General features: G+C 43.5%; 1 protein-coding gene across 2 annotated transcripts in view; it reads left to right on the forward strand.

The window, feature by feature from the left end:
- CEP162 (centrosomal protein 162) overlaps positions 1–17,466 on the forward strand; it is a 307,890-nt gene that overhangs the window by 262,372 nt on the left and 28,052 nt on the right. For both annotated transcript variants that reach the window (XM_075340157.1, XM_075340158.1), the window contains one exon: positions 3,356–3,999. In XM_075340157.1, the coding sequence (XP_075196272.1) occupies positions 3,356–3,999 (644 nt within the window). The remainder of the gene's footprint in view (positions 1–3,355; positions 4,000–17,466) is intronic.

A 17,466-nucleotide genomic window follows, 5' to 3' on the forward strand; every position in this document is an offset into this window, starting at 1 on the left:
AAATGTATTTGGGACTTTGAGAAGTTGATGGTGAGTTTGATTGTTGGGTGGAATTTGTTGAAGTTGTTGTGGAAGGTGATCAGATCATCTTTGGAGCCTGTCCAGATTATTATCAGATCATCAATGTAGCGGAAGTATGCTAGAGGTTTAATAGCACAAGATTCCAAGAATTCCTCCTCTAGTTTAGCCATAAACAGGTTAGCATATTGTGGTGACATTTTGCTTCCCATAGCGCTGCCCATACACTGTTGGTATATATTATCTCCAAAGGAGAAATAGTTGTGGTGGAGCACAAACCTGATGAATTGCAGAGCTGATTCCGTGGCCAGATTGTTTTTTTGGAGGAAATATTTGCATGCAGCAATCCCATCTTCGTGTGGGATGTTAGAGTAAAGACATTCTACATCCATGGTGGCTAATATTGTATCCTCTGGAAGTGGACCCAAGGCTGACAATTTGCAGAGAATGTCTGTGGTATCCTGGATGTAACTAGGTGTGCTTCTCACCAGGGGTTTCAGAGTTTTCTCCACCCAGCCTGAGATATTCTCAGTTAATGTCCCAATACCAGAGATGATGGGTCTCCCTGGATTACCTTCTTTATGTATTTTGGGTAACATGTAGAAGGTACCCGTTTGGGGATTGTCTGGTATTAGATCCAGTAGAGAGGATGACATAGAGCCAAACTCATTGATGATATCTGTTAGTTCCTTTGTGTATTTTTTGGTGAGATCCTCCTGGAGCGGAGTGTAGTATTTTTTATCCAAGAGTTGTCTGTGTGCTTCCTGGATGTAGTCTGTCATATTCATAATTACTACAGCTCCTCCTTTGTCTGCTGGTTTAATAATGATATTTTTGTTAGATTTTAATGACTTTTTATGGCTTTCCTTTCCTCCTTGTTAATATTGTGTGGTACTTTGTGGTGTTTGTCCAAAATGTCAGATTTGACTTTTTTACGGAAACAGTCTGTAGTGGTCCAGAGTTTGGTTTTGCCCAGGTCGTGGAGTCCAGTTTGTCCTCTTCTTCTTTTTTGATGTGTCTTTCACATTTACTTGTGATGTAATATCTGTGTGGTCATGGAAGAATTCTTTTAGCCGTAATTTGCGGAAGAATTCTTCAACATCACTACAAAACCGAGCCGTGTCAAGTTGCTTAGTGGGACAGAATGTTAGTCCCTTTGATAGAACATTAATTTCTACCGTGCTTGGCTCATAATGTGAGAGGTTCACAACAGAGGACAATGTATTTAAGTTATTGTGGAACTTGGGCTTACCTTCAGCTACATTGAGACCTGCTTTGTTCCTGAGTCTGATGAGTTTCTTTTTCTTGTTGATAATCAGGCTGTGTTGTAATTTGTTGTAAAAATCCTGTAATGTGTCCTTAATTAGATGTGATCCAGGTCCTTGTATTCTGTCCTTTAAAGAATCTATGTTGTTTTGGATGGTTCTTTTTTTGTTGTAGAAGAATCCAATGAGGTGATTCCGCAGTCTCTCAGATGATCTGTAGCAGAGTTTCTGTGAAAAATGCGTATTGTTCGTGAAATGAGTTGGGCTCCTTATTGTGAGGCCTTTAGGGATCAAGTTTTCTTTTTTGCATCTGGATAGAAAGAAGATGTCGCTGTTCAGTTGTGCCAGTTTCTTCAGTAGGTTTTTCAGATCCATATTCATATTTGATGAATGTAGAAATTGTTCTTCCTTATGTTCTATCCAATCCCTGAGACTGTTCTCTCCACGGCAAGTTGTTGTCAAAGACTTTTATTGGTACCTTTCTATCTCTTTCCTGTTCAGTCGTTCTTTCTTCCTTATTTTTGAAAGAGCCCACAAGGGTCTGCCCACCATCAAGGCAACCATCTCACATTCTATTTGTTTAGTTGTTCTTGAGGCCTTATTATTCTTAGAACTAAGGATCATCCCTTCCCAGAATCACAGCTCACCTCACCCAAGGGTAGCAAATACTGGGAATTGTGCAACAGGCCTCAGCTTTTCAAGTTTGTTGGACGCTACATGGTGCTCAATCCACATATCTTCAAACCTTTATAGAGTGCAAATCTTTGCATACGTGGATAAGGGCCTTTTTAGGAATATTAAACAGGCAGTTGTGTTTCAGCCTGCCTACTGATGGCTTGCTTTTCTATTTTGTTATATAAATTTTTAAAATCCACCCAAAGGGACCACATCAGGACATCCCATAGTTTGTCGCCCCAGTGAAACAACCAAACAAATCTTTCTCATAGCCTTCATTGTGGACACAGCTTCTTTCCTTTTGTAATCCATGACTGAACGTTTGCATTCCTTGCTTCCATTTTATTTACAGTACTGTTTGTTGTTATTCAGTAGCTTCTGCTGCTTGCCATTGCCTGGCTTACCCTGGTGCTTGTAGGTGGGTGTAGCCTTCATGGAAAGCAAACTTTTTCTTTGTTTTTAGTGTCAGACTCCTGGTGGCAGAAGCCAACACCCATGGTTTCTTTGTTCCTCAATGGAGGCCATGATAAAGAGGTTTTACAGTGATCACAAAAAATGCGGTTTTTAAATGTAGCAGTGCTGAAAATGCTAATATTCATAGAGAGTTTTTTTTTTTTAAAAAAAAAAGTCTTAGGTATCAATTTTTTGTATGTGGTTTTCAGATAGAGAGTGAAGTTTAAATACACAAACCTATCCTTATAGAGCATAAGGATGTCAAAATGACTCTACTTGGGAACCAACCCCCTGTTGTGGCAACATCAGAAATCAGCTCTTTATTACATTGGCTCTTAAAGGTGTGGTCCGAAAGCAAGCATTTTCTTCTAACTTCCTATCTATTTAGTCCCATAATCTAAGCTATTTTCTATTATACTTGCATTAAAAATTCCCTACTATTCACTAACTATACTATCTAACAGCTACTTGTTTTTTTTTTCCTATTTCCTTACATTTAAATACCGCAGTGCATGCTGGGATATTCAAAGCATCATCAGGGGGCAGAAGCTGCTGTCACCACCTCTGCCTCTCCCTGAAACGAAGCGTCATCAGTGATGCTCATTGCATGAGCCAAGCTGTCACTGCTGTGTGCTGATTTCAACACCCTATCACATCGACTAAATGTTTGGCTCATCTGATTTTTCAGCATTTTTAAACCCATGGAATAGCCCCGCAGACTACAGTATTGTTATAAAAATGCAAAATCATTTGTAAATGGAGCCTTTAGGACTCTTCAATTAGGAGGTCATTTTTTTTTTTTAGTCAATCTGAGATTTATTCAAGAGATTTTGTATTAGAATATTCCATAAAACGATGAAATAGCTATTTCTATGTTTCTTAGATACATTTTAGTAGAATGCACTGATGCATTTATAATTACTCTATCTTTCATTTCTATTTAGATCCAGTATGAGAGAAGAATTAATGAGCTTGAGGAATTACTTGCTCAGGTACCACTAATTGACCCGCAAAAGAATATAAACAACACCGTAAAAGTTAAAGCCCTTGAGCAGGAACTTTCTATATTTAAGGATGCCCATCACACCACAGTTATGAATTTGCAAAAAGAAATTGAGGCCCTTAAAGCAAAGAACTTGTTGCTTAAAAAAGAAAATTTTACAACAGATAGTAACGAGGAAGAGATTTCTGATCACGCAAGAATATTAAGACTTAACCAGGAACTTCTTTCTAAAAGTAAAGAGGTACAAGAACTTTCCAAAACCGTGGAACGGCTTCAAAAGGAAAGGATGATGATGCTCACTCTCAAGCCCAAGTCAAGCACAGTCAGTAACAAAAATAAGCATTCTGATCCAACTTCTGGTGCTTTACCTCCTGTCAGTGGAAACACAATAGAGAAGGAAGCCTTTCCTGCAGTGTTGGATGATAAACTATATAAGCCAGATACGTTTACAGATTTTCACATTTCTGATCTGCAACAGCAAAATAAGAGACTAGAAGCTGAAGTAGTGCGATTATCTCAAGAAGTGAATCAACAAGTTTCACATTATAACACATCTCTGGTTAATGCAGAGTATACCATAAAAAGGTCAGTATTCCATTCCTGATGTTTAAGTGGTTGCCTCTGCAAAATGTACTTTTGTTCTATAAAAATAAGGATAAATGGGCTTTAACCCCATTATTATCTGAAACCACTTCTCATTTTTTTTTTTTGCTTACAGTGGTACGGAAAGTATTCAGACCCCTTTAAATTGTTCACTCTTTGTTTCATTGCAGCCATTTGGTAAATTCAAGAAAGTTAATTTTTTTTCTCATTAATGTACACTCTGCACTCCATCTTGACAGAAATAAACCAGAAATGTAGAATGAATTTTTTGCAAATTTATTAAACAAGAAAAACTGAAATATCACATGGTCATAAGTATTCAGACCCTTTGCTCAGTATTGAGTAGAAGCACCATTTTGAACTAGTACAGCCATGAGTCTTCTTGGGAATAATGTAATAAGTTTTTCACACCTGGATTTGGGGATCCTCTGCCATTCCTCCTTGTAGATCCTCTCCAGTTCCATCAGGTTGGATGGTGAACGTTGGTGGACTGCCTTTTTCAAGTCTCTGCAGAGACGCTCAATTGTTTTTAGCTCTGGCTGGGCCAGTCAAGAACGGTCACAGAGTTGTTCTGAAGCCACTGCTTTTGTTATTTTAGCTGTGTGCTTAGGGTCATTGTCTTGTTGGAAGGTGGACTTTCGGCCAAGTCTGAGGTCCAGAGCACTTTGCAACCAGTCGTCCTGTCCCTGCAGCTGAAAAAACACCCCCAAAGCATGATTCTTTCACCACCATGTTTCACTGTTGGGATTGTATTTGGCATGAAATGAGCAGTGCCTGGTTTTCTCCACACATACCGCTTGTAATGATCACCAAAAAGTTCTATATTCGTCTCATCAGACCAGAGAATCTTATTTCTCATAGCCTGGAAGTCTTTCATGTGTTTTTGTTTTTTTTGTAAACTCTATGTGAGCTTTCATATGTCTTGCACTGAGGAGAGGCTTCCGTCGGGCCACTCTGTCATAAAAGTCCAACTGGTGGAGGGCTGCAGTGATAGTTGACTTTGTGCAACTTTCTCCCATCTCCCTACTGCATCCCTGGAGCTCAGCTACAGTGATCTTGGGGTTCTTCTTTACCTCTCTCACCAAGGCTCTTCTCCCACAATTGATCAGTTTGGCTGGACGGTCTGGTTTAGGAAGAGTTCTGGTGATCCGAAACTTCTTCCATTTAAGGATTATGGAGGCCACTGTGCTCTTAGAAACCTTAAGTTCTGCAGAAATTGTTTTGTAACCTTGGCCAGATCTGTGCCTTGCCACAACTCTTTCTCTGAGCTCCTTGAGCAGTTCCTTTGATCTCATGATTCTCATTTGGTCTGACATGCCCTGTGAGCTGTGAGGTCTTATATAGACAGGTATGTGCCTTTCCAAATAAAGTCCTATTAGTTTAATCAAACACAGCTGAACTCTATGAGAGAGTAGAACCATCTCAAGGAGGATCACAGGGAAATTAACAGCATGTGACTTAAATATGAGTGTCTGAGCAAAGGGGCTGAATACGTATAACCATGTGATATTTTAGTTTTTCTTGTTTAAAAAATGTGCAAAAATGTCTACATTTTTCTTTTTTTTTCTGTCAAGATGGGGTGCAGAGTATACATTAATGAGAAAAAAATGAATATTTTTGAATTAACCAAATGGCTGCAATGAAAAAGAGTGAAAAATTTAAAGGGGTCTGAATACTTTCCTTACCCACTGTATATGCCTTTTAGATGTTATTGTGAATGATTGACAGTGGCATTTTAACTATTAAACAGCAGTGATTAAAGCAAGGTCAGGGCTCTGCTGATACGTGCAGATGTCAAGTATAGTGTAGGCTGAGCTGCTGAGCCCGTCCATACATGGGGACTTGATGTAGAACATACTATTAAGTCCTAGAACTGCATCGGTGTAACAGAACTATCCGGGTGAAGAACATTAAAGTTACACTGAGTATACTTAAAACCTCAACTTACCAGTACCCCCAAGAATAAGACAAGTGTGAACAGCTGCAAGCTAAAACAACTAGTAAGTGTAACAAAAACAGTATAATATAGCTGCACTCTGAAATGCTATAATATGTAATCATTGAATATATTTATAAACTTGTGTTATGTGTTGTAAGTTAACGTTACAAAAGATTGCAAAATAAATACAACCTGACCTTGTTAGAAAACACCCTAAATAAATACAACTGTTCACAAATTTTTATATACATATTTAATGTTTATAAATTTTACAGGGTAATTTAGGATAGTTTTAATGAATTTATTAACAGTACAATATTAAAATGAGTTACCGTATATACTCGAGTATAAGCCGACCCGAATATAAGCTGAGGCCCCTAATTCTACCACAAAAAAACTGGGAAACCGTATTGACTCGAATATAAGTTTAGGGTAGGAAGTGCAGCAGCTACTGGGAGGTTTCAGAAATAAAAATAGATCCCAGTAAAATGTAATGTGCCCCCCACTCCCTTTATTGTAATGTACCTATCCTTGGGCCCTCTAGTAATGTGCCCTGCAGTAATTTGCCCTCTAGTAAGTCCCTCCTACTGGTCCCCTTCTTGTCCTCTATTATGCAATAAAAATTATTCTCGCCTGTCCTTCATTCCCCCCGTGCCCTTAGCTGCTTCTTGTAGCCCGCAAGGCACGTAGATCCCTCCATGATTGCGTCTGATGCACAGGGCTGCTGTCTTCCGTCATGTCTTTATTTACTGCAGTTGAATGCTTTACGGCAGTGGCCGTCCAGTAAAGCATTCAACTGCTGTAAAGCGCTGACTGCAGCGGCGGCCCTGTGTATATGACGCGATCAAGTAGAGGTCTATGTGCCTGCGGTCTGCAAGAAGCACCCCTTGATGATCATGTTTGGTCCACGGAGCCACCGCTGCTGTCAGCGCTTTACAGCAGTTGAATGCTTTATTGCAACCCTGCCGCCGTACAGTATTCAACTGTAGTAAAGACATGACGGCAGACAGCAGCCCCATGCATCGGACGCAATCACGGAGGGGTCTGTGTGCCTTGCAGTCTTCGAGAAGCAGCTGTGGGCACCACGGGAACGAAGGACAGGTGAGAATAATTTTTGTGGGACCCTGACCGAGTATAAGCCGAGGGGGGCTTTTTTAGCATAACAAAATGGGCTGAAAAACTCTGCTTATACTCGAATATACATGGTACTATCAAAGTAGAGAAAATGCAGAGAGCACATGTACCAGTGTACTCACAATGCCACTTTTTTTTTTTTTCTTACTGAAGCTCTAATATATTGTAGGGTGCACTTTAGACCCTTGTTGCACTTAAGTTTACATCAGGGATGGGGAACCTCCGGCCCGCGGGCCATTTCCGGGGTTTGCAGTGCTTGGGCTGCAGCCGCGGTCTTACCGGCTGCTGGTCCTTTAACCTTCGTCAGGCTGCATAATTTTGCCAACATTTCTCGACCCCTTATCTCGGAAGGGGGTGGAGATATTTTATTGAAATTTGGCCAATATATTCTGGACCAAAACTGCTGAGATGTCACGAAATTTCAGCCCTCTACGGCTTTTCGGAAAAAAAAATTATTGCAATTTTAAAACTGAATAGTTACAATTGTACCTATTCAGCCGAACGAGGGTTAAATCCTAATGGTGATGAGAGGACACACACGCAGAGCATGCGCATACCATGAGGCCCTTGCACTGCTCAGGGCTTACCTTGTCGGTGGGGTAAGCATCGCGAGTTGCGGTCCCGTCCACAGAAGAACAAGAGGAGCAGCAGCTAACCAGGCTCTCTGCTGCACATGCCTCCCAGACCTGTGAGTGACTCCTCCCCCCCGTGCTGTGAGGCCGCCACCAAGTGCTGTGTACTCCCTAGCACTGTGTGTGCCAGCTCCCAGTGCAGTGTGCCAGCTCTCAGTGATGTATACCCCCGAGTAATGTTGTGTGCCAGCCCCCAGTGCTGTGAACCCCGAGTAATATGTGTGTGCCATCCCCCAGTGTTGTGTGGCAGCTCCCAGCGCTATGTACCCCCTAGTAGTGTGTGCCCCCCACAGTGCTGTGTGGCAGCTCCCAGCGCTGTGTGCCCCCCTCAGTGCCGTGTAACCCGCACTGTTGTCCGGGCCCCCTTAGTGCTGTTCATGCCCACCTAGTGCTGTCTATGTCCCCCGATGTCTATGATCTCCCAGTGCTGTCCGTGACTCCTTGTCCTGTCTGTGCTCCCCTAGTGCTGTCTGCACCAACTAATGCTGTCTGTGCCGCCGCCAGTGCTGTCCATGCCACGGTCAGTGCTGTCTGTGTCCCCAGTCTTGTCTGTGTCCCCGTAGTGCTGTCCGTGCTTCCCACTGCTCTGTACTCCCCAGTTCTGTGTGCCACCCTCCAGTGCTGTGTGCCATCCCCCTGAAGCTGTGTACTTGCCACTGTTGTTTGTGCCCCCCCATTGCTGTCCGTGCCTCCTTGGTGATGTCTATGCTTCCCCAGAGATGTCCGTGCCGCCACCAGTGCTGTCCGTGCACCCTCTGTGCTATCCGTGCCCCACAGTGATGTATATGCCCCAACCTCTCCTGTAATGCATAATGACGTAGATGTCCCCAGCCTCTCCTGTGATGTGTGTACCCCCAGCCGCTCCTGTGATGTGTGTACCCCCAGCGTCTCCTGTAATTTATGCACCCCAGCGTCTCCTAGATGTGTATGCCCCAGCGTCTCCTGTAATTTATGTGCCCCAGCGTCTCCTATGATGTGTATGCCCCAGCGTCTCCTGTAATTTATGTGCCCCAGCGTCTCCAGTAATGTCTATGCCCCCATCCTCTCTAGACTGAGACAAACCTGGAAAGCAGTTGTGAGAAACAACATGATCAATATCACCAAACATCACAGCCGCATCAAAGAGAAGCAGCTCCGGCCGCCACAGTAGGGGGGAATTAATTGTTTGACCAAATATAGCCGGGTAGTTTTCAAGTTGATAATTTGGTGCGGCCCTGAAGGTTCGTAGAAAATTCCAAATGGCCCCCGGCGGTAAAATGGTTCCCCACCCCTGGTTTACATGTATGCCATGGAGTGCATGGTTAAAGGGGTTCTCCGAGAATGAGATAAAATGGCATCCCTGCTAAAATTCAAGCTGCGGTTCACCCTTGACATTTGTCAATACAAGCTGCAGGCAGACTACATACAGGTCGCGAGAACTGTGTGTCAACTGATAAAAGTTGCATTCCTCAGTTGGAGTCTGGAAACATGACTTTCATTTGTGAAGAAATGTTTTAACCCATGTTGTGCTTGACAAGGAGATTTTTAGCTTCATCCTCCTCCATGAGTCAAGTCTAACAATTTTATGGGACTGTACGGAGACTGACTGAGCCCAACTGGAAAGCATAATTGAAAATGATCAACCTGGAGATAACCCACCCCCATTGTGCTCAGCGAGGAAGAGATTTATACAGTCAGGGCCAGAAATATTTGGACAGTTTTGTTATTTTAGCTGTTTACAAAAACATGTTCAGAAATACAATTATATATATAACATGGGCTGAAAGTGCACACTCCCAGCTGCAATATGAGAGTTTTCCCATCCAAATCGGAGAAAGGGTTTAGGAATCATAGCTCTGTAATGCATAGCCTCCTCTTTTTCAAGGGACCAAAAGTAATTGGACAAGGGACTCTAAGGGCTGCAATAAACTCTGAAGGCGTCTCCCTCGTTAACCTGTAATCAATGAAGTAGTTAAAAGGTCTGGGGTTGATTACAGGTGTGTGGTTTTGCATTTGGAAGCTGTTGCTGTGACCAGACAACATGCGGTCTAAGGAACTCTCAATTGAGGTGAAGCAGAACATCCTGAGGCTGAAAAAAAAGAAAAAATCCATCAGAGAGATAGCAGACATGCTTGGAGTAGCAAAATCAACAGTCTGGTACATTCTGAGAAAAAAGGAATTGACTGGTGAGCTTGGGAACTCAAAAAGGCCTGGGCGTCCACGGATGACAACAGTGGTGGATGATCGCCGCATACTTTTTTTGGTGAAGAAGAACCCGTTCACAACATCAACTGAAGTCCAGAACACTCTCAGTGAAGTAGGTGTATCTGTCTCTAAGTCAACAGTAAAGAGAAGACTCCATGAAAGTAAATACAAAGGGTTCACATCTAGATGCAAACCATTCATCAATTCCAAAAATAGATAGGCCAGAGTTAAATTTTCTGAAAAACACCTCATGAAGCCAGCTCAGTTCTGGAAAAGTATTCTATGGACAGATGAGACAAAGATCAACCTGTACCAGAAGGATGGGAAGAAAAAAGTTTGGAGAAGAAAGGGAACGGCACATGATCCAAGGCACACCACATCCTCTGTAAAACATGGTGGAGGCAACGTGATGGCATGGGCATGCATGGCTTTCAATGGCACTGGGTCACTTGTGTTTATTAATGACATAACAGCAGACAAGAGTTGCCGGATGAATTCTGAAGTGTACCGGGATATACTTTCAGCCCAGATTCAGCCAAATGCCGCAAAGTTGATCGGACGGAGCTTCATAGTACAGATGGACAATGACCCCAAGCATACAGCCAAAGCTACCCAGGAGTTCATGAGTGCTAAAAAGTGGAACATTCTGCAATGGCCAAGTCAATCACCAGATCTTAACCCAATTGAGCATGCATTTCACTTGCTCAAATCCAGACTTAAGACGGAAAGACCCACAAACAAGCAAGACCTGAAGGCTGCGGCTGTAAAGGCCTGGCAAAGCATTAAGAAGGAGGAAACCCAGCGTTTGGTGATGTCCATGGGTTCCAGACTTAAGGCAGTGATTGCCTCCAAAGGATTCACAACAAAATATTGAAAATAAAAATATTTTGTTTGGGTTTGGTTTATTTGTCCAATTACTTTTGACCTCCTAAAATGTGGAGTGTTTGTAAAGAAATGTGTACAATTCCTACAATTTCTATCAGATATTTTTGTTCAAACCTTCAAATTAAACGTCACAATCTACACTTGAATTCTGTTGTAGAGGTTTCATTTCAAATCCAATGTGGTGGCATGCAGAGCCCAACTGGCGAAAATTGTCTCACTGTCCAAATATTTCTGGACCTAACTGTATATATTTCTTCATTTATGATAGCCTGTGCGAATTGTCAATTGCGAATTTTTAACCCCTTCACAACCGTGATATTAACGTCATCGACTGTGTCCCTATGATGCCTATGCCTATGATGTGTGATTGCATGCTGAGCTTGCATCTTTCCTCACCCTTCAAGTGTCTCTTAACAGCCATGGGTGAATCAGAAATCCACCTGCGGTTGTTAACCAGTTAAATGCCACTGTCAATCACGGACAGTAGCATTTAACACGCACAGACAGGAAGTGCATCATTGATCCTGCCTGTATTGCGAAGTGCCGATATGTTGTCATTACAGCCAAGGGTCAGCTCATTATTCCTGTGTATGTTATTACATTCCTCCTGTGAATGGTGGCTGTGAGCCGACATTCACAGGAGATCGTGATTTCTGCTATACAGAGCATTCCTAATGCACTGCTGTGTATAGCACAAGCGATTGGACGATTTCAGCTTCAAGGACCCTAAGGGCGGCTTTGCACATTACGACATCGCAGGTGCCGGTGGGGTGGGGTCAAATCGAAAGTGACGCACATCCGGCGTCACTTGCGATGTCGTAGTGTGTATAACCTTTTTGATACGATGAACGAGCGCAAAAGCGTCATTATCGTATCATCGGTGTATTCTCCGACGTTTCCATAATGCCGGTGCAGCGACAGGTACGATGTTGTTCCTCGTTCCTGCGGCAGCACACATCGCTGTGTATGAAGCCGCATGAGCGAGGAACATCACCTTACCTGCATCCCGGCTGCTATGAGAAGGAAGGAGGTGGGCTGGATGTTTACATCCTGCTCATCTCCGCCCCTCCGTTGCTATTGGCCGCCTGCCGTGTGACGTCGCTGTGACGCCGCACGGCCCGCCCCCTTAGGAAGGAGGCGGTTCGTCGGCCAGAGCAACGTCGCAGGACAGATGAGTGCATGTGAAGCTGCCGTAGCGATAATGTTCGCTACGGCAGCTATCACAAGATATCGCACGTACGACGGGGGCGGGGACTATCGCACTCGACATCGCAGCATCAGCATGCGATGTTGTAATGTGCAAAGCCCGCCTAAGGGAACTACTAAATCCAACAAAAGCTGAAAAATATTTTTTTTAAATAAAGTTCAAATGACCCCCTTTTTGCCTAATTGAAAATAAAACAATAAAAAATACATATATTTGTATCGCTGCGTGCAGAAATGTCCTATCAAAATATAAAATAAATTAATTTGATCAGTACAAAGCTTAACGGAAAAAATTAAAAACTCCAGAATTACTTTTTTGTCTCCGCAACATTGTAATAAAATACAATCAGAAGTGATCAAAACATTATATCTACTTCAAAATGGTATCAGTAAAAACATCAGCTCAGGACACAACAAGTAAACCCTTACATAGCCCCAGATCACGTAAAATGAGAATGTTACGAGTCTCAGAAAATGGCAACAAAAGCAAAAAAAAAATTTTGTTTTCACCACTTAAATAAAAAATAAGACTATATATGCTTGGTATTTACCTGGAGAATCCTATTGTCACATCAGTTTTACCACATAGTAGAGATGAGTAGATCTGCAGATAACCGGGAGCGGCGGGTCAGTGGTAAAACATTTTTTTAAAAAAAATCCGGTTCCAGTTTGGAATCCAGTACCTATATGAGTCTATGGGGGCCAGAATCCGGCGATTAAAAATATTGGTGGAAGGATGGGGGATAGGAGCCCACGCGGTGTACTCACCAAGGCTCTGTCATGGCGGCAAGCTGCTTCCATGTCACGCATTCACTTCCAGCGCTGCGTGCTTCTAGATTAAGCACTAAACATAAAGGTACATGCTAGAATGTGTGGGCTCCTTCCAGGTATGATGTAATTTTTTCACATGATAGGGGGGACGTGTTCAAAATACAGCCTGATGTTTTCCAGACAGAATACACATTCTTTTTCTAAGTCCACGTGGGCATGGAGTTGTTTATAATAGAAGCGGTGGTCAGGTGATAAGACCTAGTTGGTGAGGGGTTCGGGGGCGGGGTGAAGCCTGTGGAGACACGGGGCTCAGTGGGTGCTCTCGTCCTCTGGCCCAGCCGCCTTTAGAAAGACAGCGTGGCTCAGGGCTAATCCCAACTGAACGCACGACCTCCTTAATTGTGGGCGTAACATTACTCAGACAACACAGGGTGAGGGAACCACAATAATTAGACTTTATTGGATCCCCAAAATATTAACGGCACATAACCAGCAAAACACACAAATGTAACAGGCAACAGAGTCTCACCCTTCCGCTGGCTCACCAGGGATTTAGAATGTCCATGCCTCAGATGTTCCAGGGCTAATTACTCCAATCCAGCAGCACCCCGCTTTCGGTGGGCACCCACCGTGACTGGAATAACGCCAGATTTAGGAAGCTGGCTGAGGTCTGCAGAGTCTGTAACAGGTGACTGATTTGTCCCAACCTGGGTTTCCTCCTTAAGTAGTCTCTGGTATGATGATATAATCCTGGCAGCCGGAGTCGAAATCCCTAGACTGTGGATATGGTCTCCAATCGGAACCGAAGTCACTAGATTGAAGCCACAAGGTATCCTGATCCTCTAGCCAGCTCCTAAGAGCTTAAACTGGATCCATCAGCATCCATCAACAACAACTGGTGACTTAAAGAAATCCCCTTTTATAGCCACAGCCTTCCACTTGGATACACTGCGTCCTCATCGGATTGGTTGGACAAGATTGCTTCTCCCATTGGATGAATTTCAAGCTGCATGGATAATATTCATTTAAATGATGTGGGTAGGAAGACTGAGGATATCTACATGGAGTCTGCAAGTCACCGACTAGACAATGGCTACTAAGGTAATCACATTAGCAATACACAACTACATTACAATGATTACTGGAAGGGTCTGGAGAAACAACAGCTAAGCAAACATGAGGTAATACACAAAAGAACAATACGTCTGGCTGAATGTTAAGAAACTTTAACCCATGAGAGTCCATGTCGTCACAAAGCCCTCCTAGCCTGATTATTGTGGACAGGAGGAAACATCGCGAGCGCAGAGATCTGCTCATTCTGAGCCTCCTAGTTCATGGCTAGCTGTGCAGCACTCCTCTGTGTGAGCAGTTGCAGAGATCTGCTCATCCTAAGCCTTCTGGTTCATGACTAGATGTGCAGCACTCCTCTGTGTGAGCAGTTTCACAGATCTGCTCATCCTCAGCCTCCTGGTTCATGACTAGATGTGCAGCACTCCTCTGTGTGTGCAGGCGTAGAGATCTGCTCATCCTCAGCCTCCCGGTTCATGACTAGATGCGCAGCACTCCTCTGTGTGAGCGGGCGTAGAGATCTGCTCATCCTCAGCCTCCCGGTTCATGACTAGATGCGCAGCACTTCTTTTTTTCTAAGTCCACATGGACATGAAGATGTTTATAATAGAAGCAGGGGTCTGGGGGTGGGACCCCAGATGGAGCGGGTGCATGGGAGTCAAAGGACCCCTTGCATGATCATAGTGGAAAGGAGAAAACATTGCTATGCCCACCAACCAAGCTGTTCATTCCCACTAACCAACTAACTGTCACTGTTAAAGTGCTGGTGGGGTGTAGTACACAGCCCCCCCAGTTTAACAGTGACAGGGCCTGCAGGAGGGTGCGAGCTCCACTCCTCAACCCCCGGCTGGCACTGTCAATGTTAAAGGGCTGGCGGGGTGCCACGGCCCCATACTATAAGCCACAGTGCTTCAGGTCACCAGAGGTCATACCGTGGGAACCCAGATATGACCTCTGGTGAACTGAGTGATGTCACTGCTGCCAGCCGGGTCCTTCTTGTCAGTGTTTCCCAGAGCCTTGAGAGATCGGACATGTTTTCAGTCTCTCCAGGCTCGGATGTAGCAGAGCCAGGACCGTTGTGGGACCTCGTGTCGATAATGTCGGACCTGCAGGGGTGTTTTGGAGGGTGGGATTTTTTTTATTTTATGCCAAATAAAAGATAACAGTTGTGTGTTGTTATTAACCCCCACTTCCTCCAATTGCCACTGCATCAGGGCAATCTGGTAGAGATGGGTAAAGCACCGAGCTTGTCGCATCTAATCGATGCGACAACCTCGGACAGCTACAGGTTGCTTTTTTTTAGGCCTAATAAACATAGGCCTCCCCAGTCTGAGAATACCAGTTCCCAGCTGTCGGGCTTTATCATGGCTGGGTATCAAAATTGGGGGGGGACCGCAAGCTGTTTTTTTTTTTTTTTAAATTTATTTAAATAGCTATTTTATTTTGATACACAGCCTATATAAGCACAGGGCTGGGGGATGCACCCTGTAGCCATTTGCTTTATCTGTGCTGGGTATCATAATATGGGGGGACTCTACGCCAATTGTTTTATTTATTTTTATACCATGATACTGACCCGAAGACAGCACCTGTGATTGGTTGCAGTCAGACGCTGTCACACAGGCTGGGGGCGCGTCTGACTGGAACCAATCACAGATGCCAGGACGGCCGGTGGGCGGGGAAAGCAGGGTCATTCCGTGTCAAGTGGACCAGTTTTAAAAATCGTCCCCATTCGACGTTCTCCGATTTTGCTGAAAATTTATAAGGCTGTACATGTATGTTTGAAAAGAGGTTCTGTAAATTTTTAGGGCCAGATCTCAAATATATTGGGCACTGTTGACCTTTCACTGGAGGCCCCCCCCCAAGCCTGCGGCTTCAGCTAAGAGGATTTTGCAAACTTTGGCACATAGCCATTAGAGTTCTATACTGGCTATGATGCTGAAATTTGGCATACTAGCTCAACTTTTGCTGCTAAACGCGATAAAATTATTAACGGCTATGACAAAACAATATTTCGCCCGCAATTTTGTGTCAAAGTAGCTTGCAAAACGCCTCGCATAAAATTTATGCCAAACTTTGCCCATATATAACTCAAGACCAAAAACCAATAGGAACTGGTGCTTTACCCTGTACAACAAACATCTTGATGACTTTGCATTGATGCAATATCACGGTCAAAGCATATGTATTTGTGGAAATATTCACACCCATATATGATGAAAAACTTAAAAAAAAATTTACCTATTTTTAGGTCAAATTTCCCAAAAAGGGTACCCCTAAAATATATTAATTCTGTTATCATTTGAAAGAGCACATTTTTCTCTACAAGGATCATTGGGGGTTTTTTTGGAGTCTCTCCATTTAAGAAAAGAAAAATGCCACTGAACATGGTGTTATTTATTAATACGCAATGAATGCTATCTGCACTATTCAAACCCTTACGTTGGTCCATGGTGGTTATACCACAACCAATTCCCTAAGAATTGGTATTATAATCCTATTAAGAATTGTAATAATGCTGTCTTTCGAGAATTGGCAGCCCCATCGCCTAGGAGCCATGGCCGATAGCCGTGCAAGGCAAGTCGCGGGTGGTCTCTTTATTGCAGGTTCCAAAGCCTGAGGGTGGGTGTCTTTGCCTAGGTTCTCAAGCCTAATATTGGGTATCTTTTGTTGGTTCCCAAGCCATAATGTTCAGTCTAAGTAAGTGGTCTGGAATTGTTGCTGAATTTGCAACATAATCGGTTCAGAGAAGCTGTATTGTCGGCCCATTGCTGTTGCAGCTGGTGCTGGAATTATTGCAATGATCGACTGCTCGGGAATCCAGCATGTATCATTTCTCACAGGCCAGTGAAAGAAGCTAGCTGGTCCATGAGGATGCATAAAATGTATTAATGCATCATGGTCGTCGACTGAAATTTCAGAAATATTTCCAATCCACCAGTTCCTATCGTAAATGCAGGCAATGTATTGCCCTGGCTGGAGGTTTGCAATTGGCACAAAAGGCATTTCTGATCTGACAGATCCATCTACATGGGCAATGAAAGATGAAGGGTCATTTGACACCCTTGAAATGTGAATCTTTTTGTCATCAATTTCATTCTCCATCACTAAAAAATAAATAATATATGCATTAAAATGTAACAATAGTCAATAGGTTTATAGGTTTTTGATTATAATATGCTAGCAACAATACAACTCTGTAACATGTGATAAGAATCTGAAAATCAAACACAAAATCAATGCATTACGTGCATACATAACACCATGTTCAGTGGCATTTTCTTTGTCGCTCCATTGGGAGACCCAGACAATTGGGTGTATAGGCTATGCCTCCGGAGGCCGCACAAAGTATTACACTTAAAAGTGTTAAGCCCCTCCCCTTCTGCCTATACACCCCCCGTGCTCCCACGGGCTCCTCAGTTTTTTTGCTTTGTGCGAAGGAGGCAGTCATGCACGCACAGCTCCACAGATTGGTCAGCAGCAGCTGCTGACTATGTCGGTTGGAAGAAAAGTGGGCCCATATAGGGCCCCCAGCATGCTCCCTTCTCACCCCACTCTTGTCGGCGGTGTTGTTAAGGTTGAGGTATCCATTGCGGGTATGGAGGCTGGAGCCCACATGCTGTTTTCCTT

This window comes from Anomaloglossus baeobatrachus, chromosome 3, assembly GCF_048569485.1.
Source record: "Anomaloglossus baeobatrachus isolate aAnoBae1 chromosome 3, aAnoBae1.hap1, whole genome shotgun sequence".
Lineage (NCBI taxonomy): Eukaryota > Metazoa > Chordata > Amphibia > Anura > Aromobatidae > Anomaloglossus > Anomaloglossus baeobatrachus.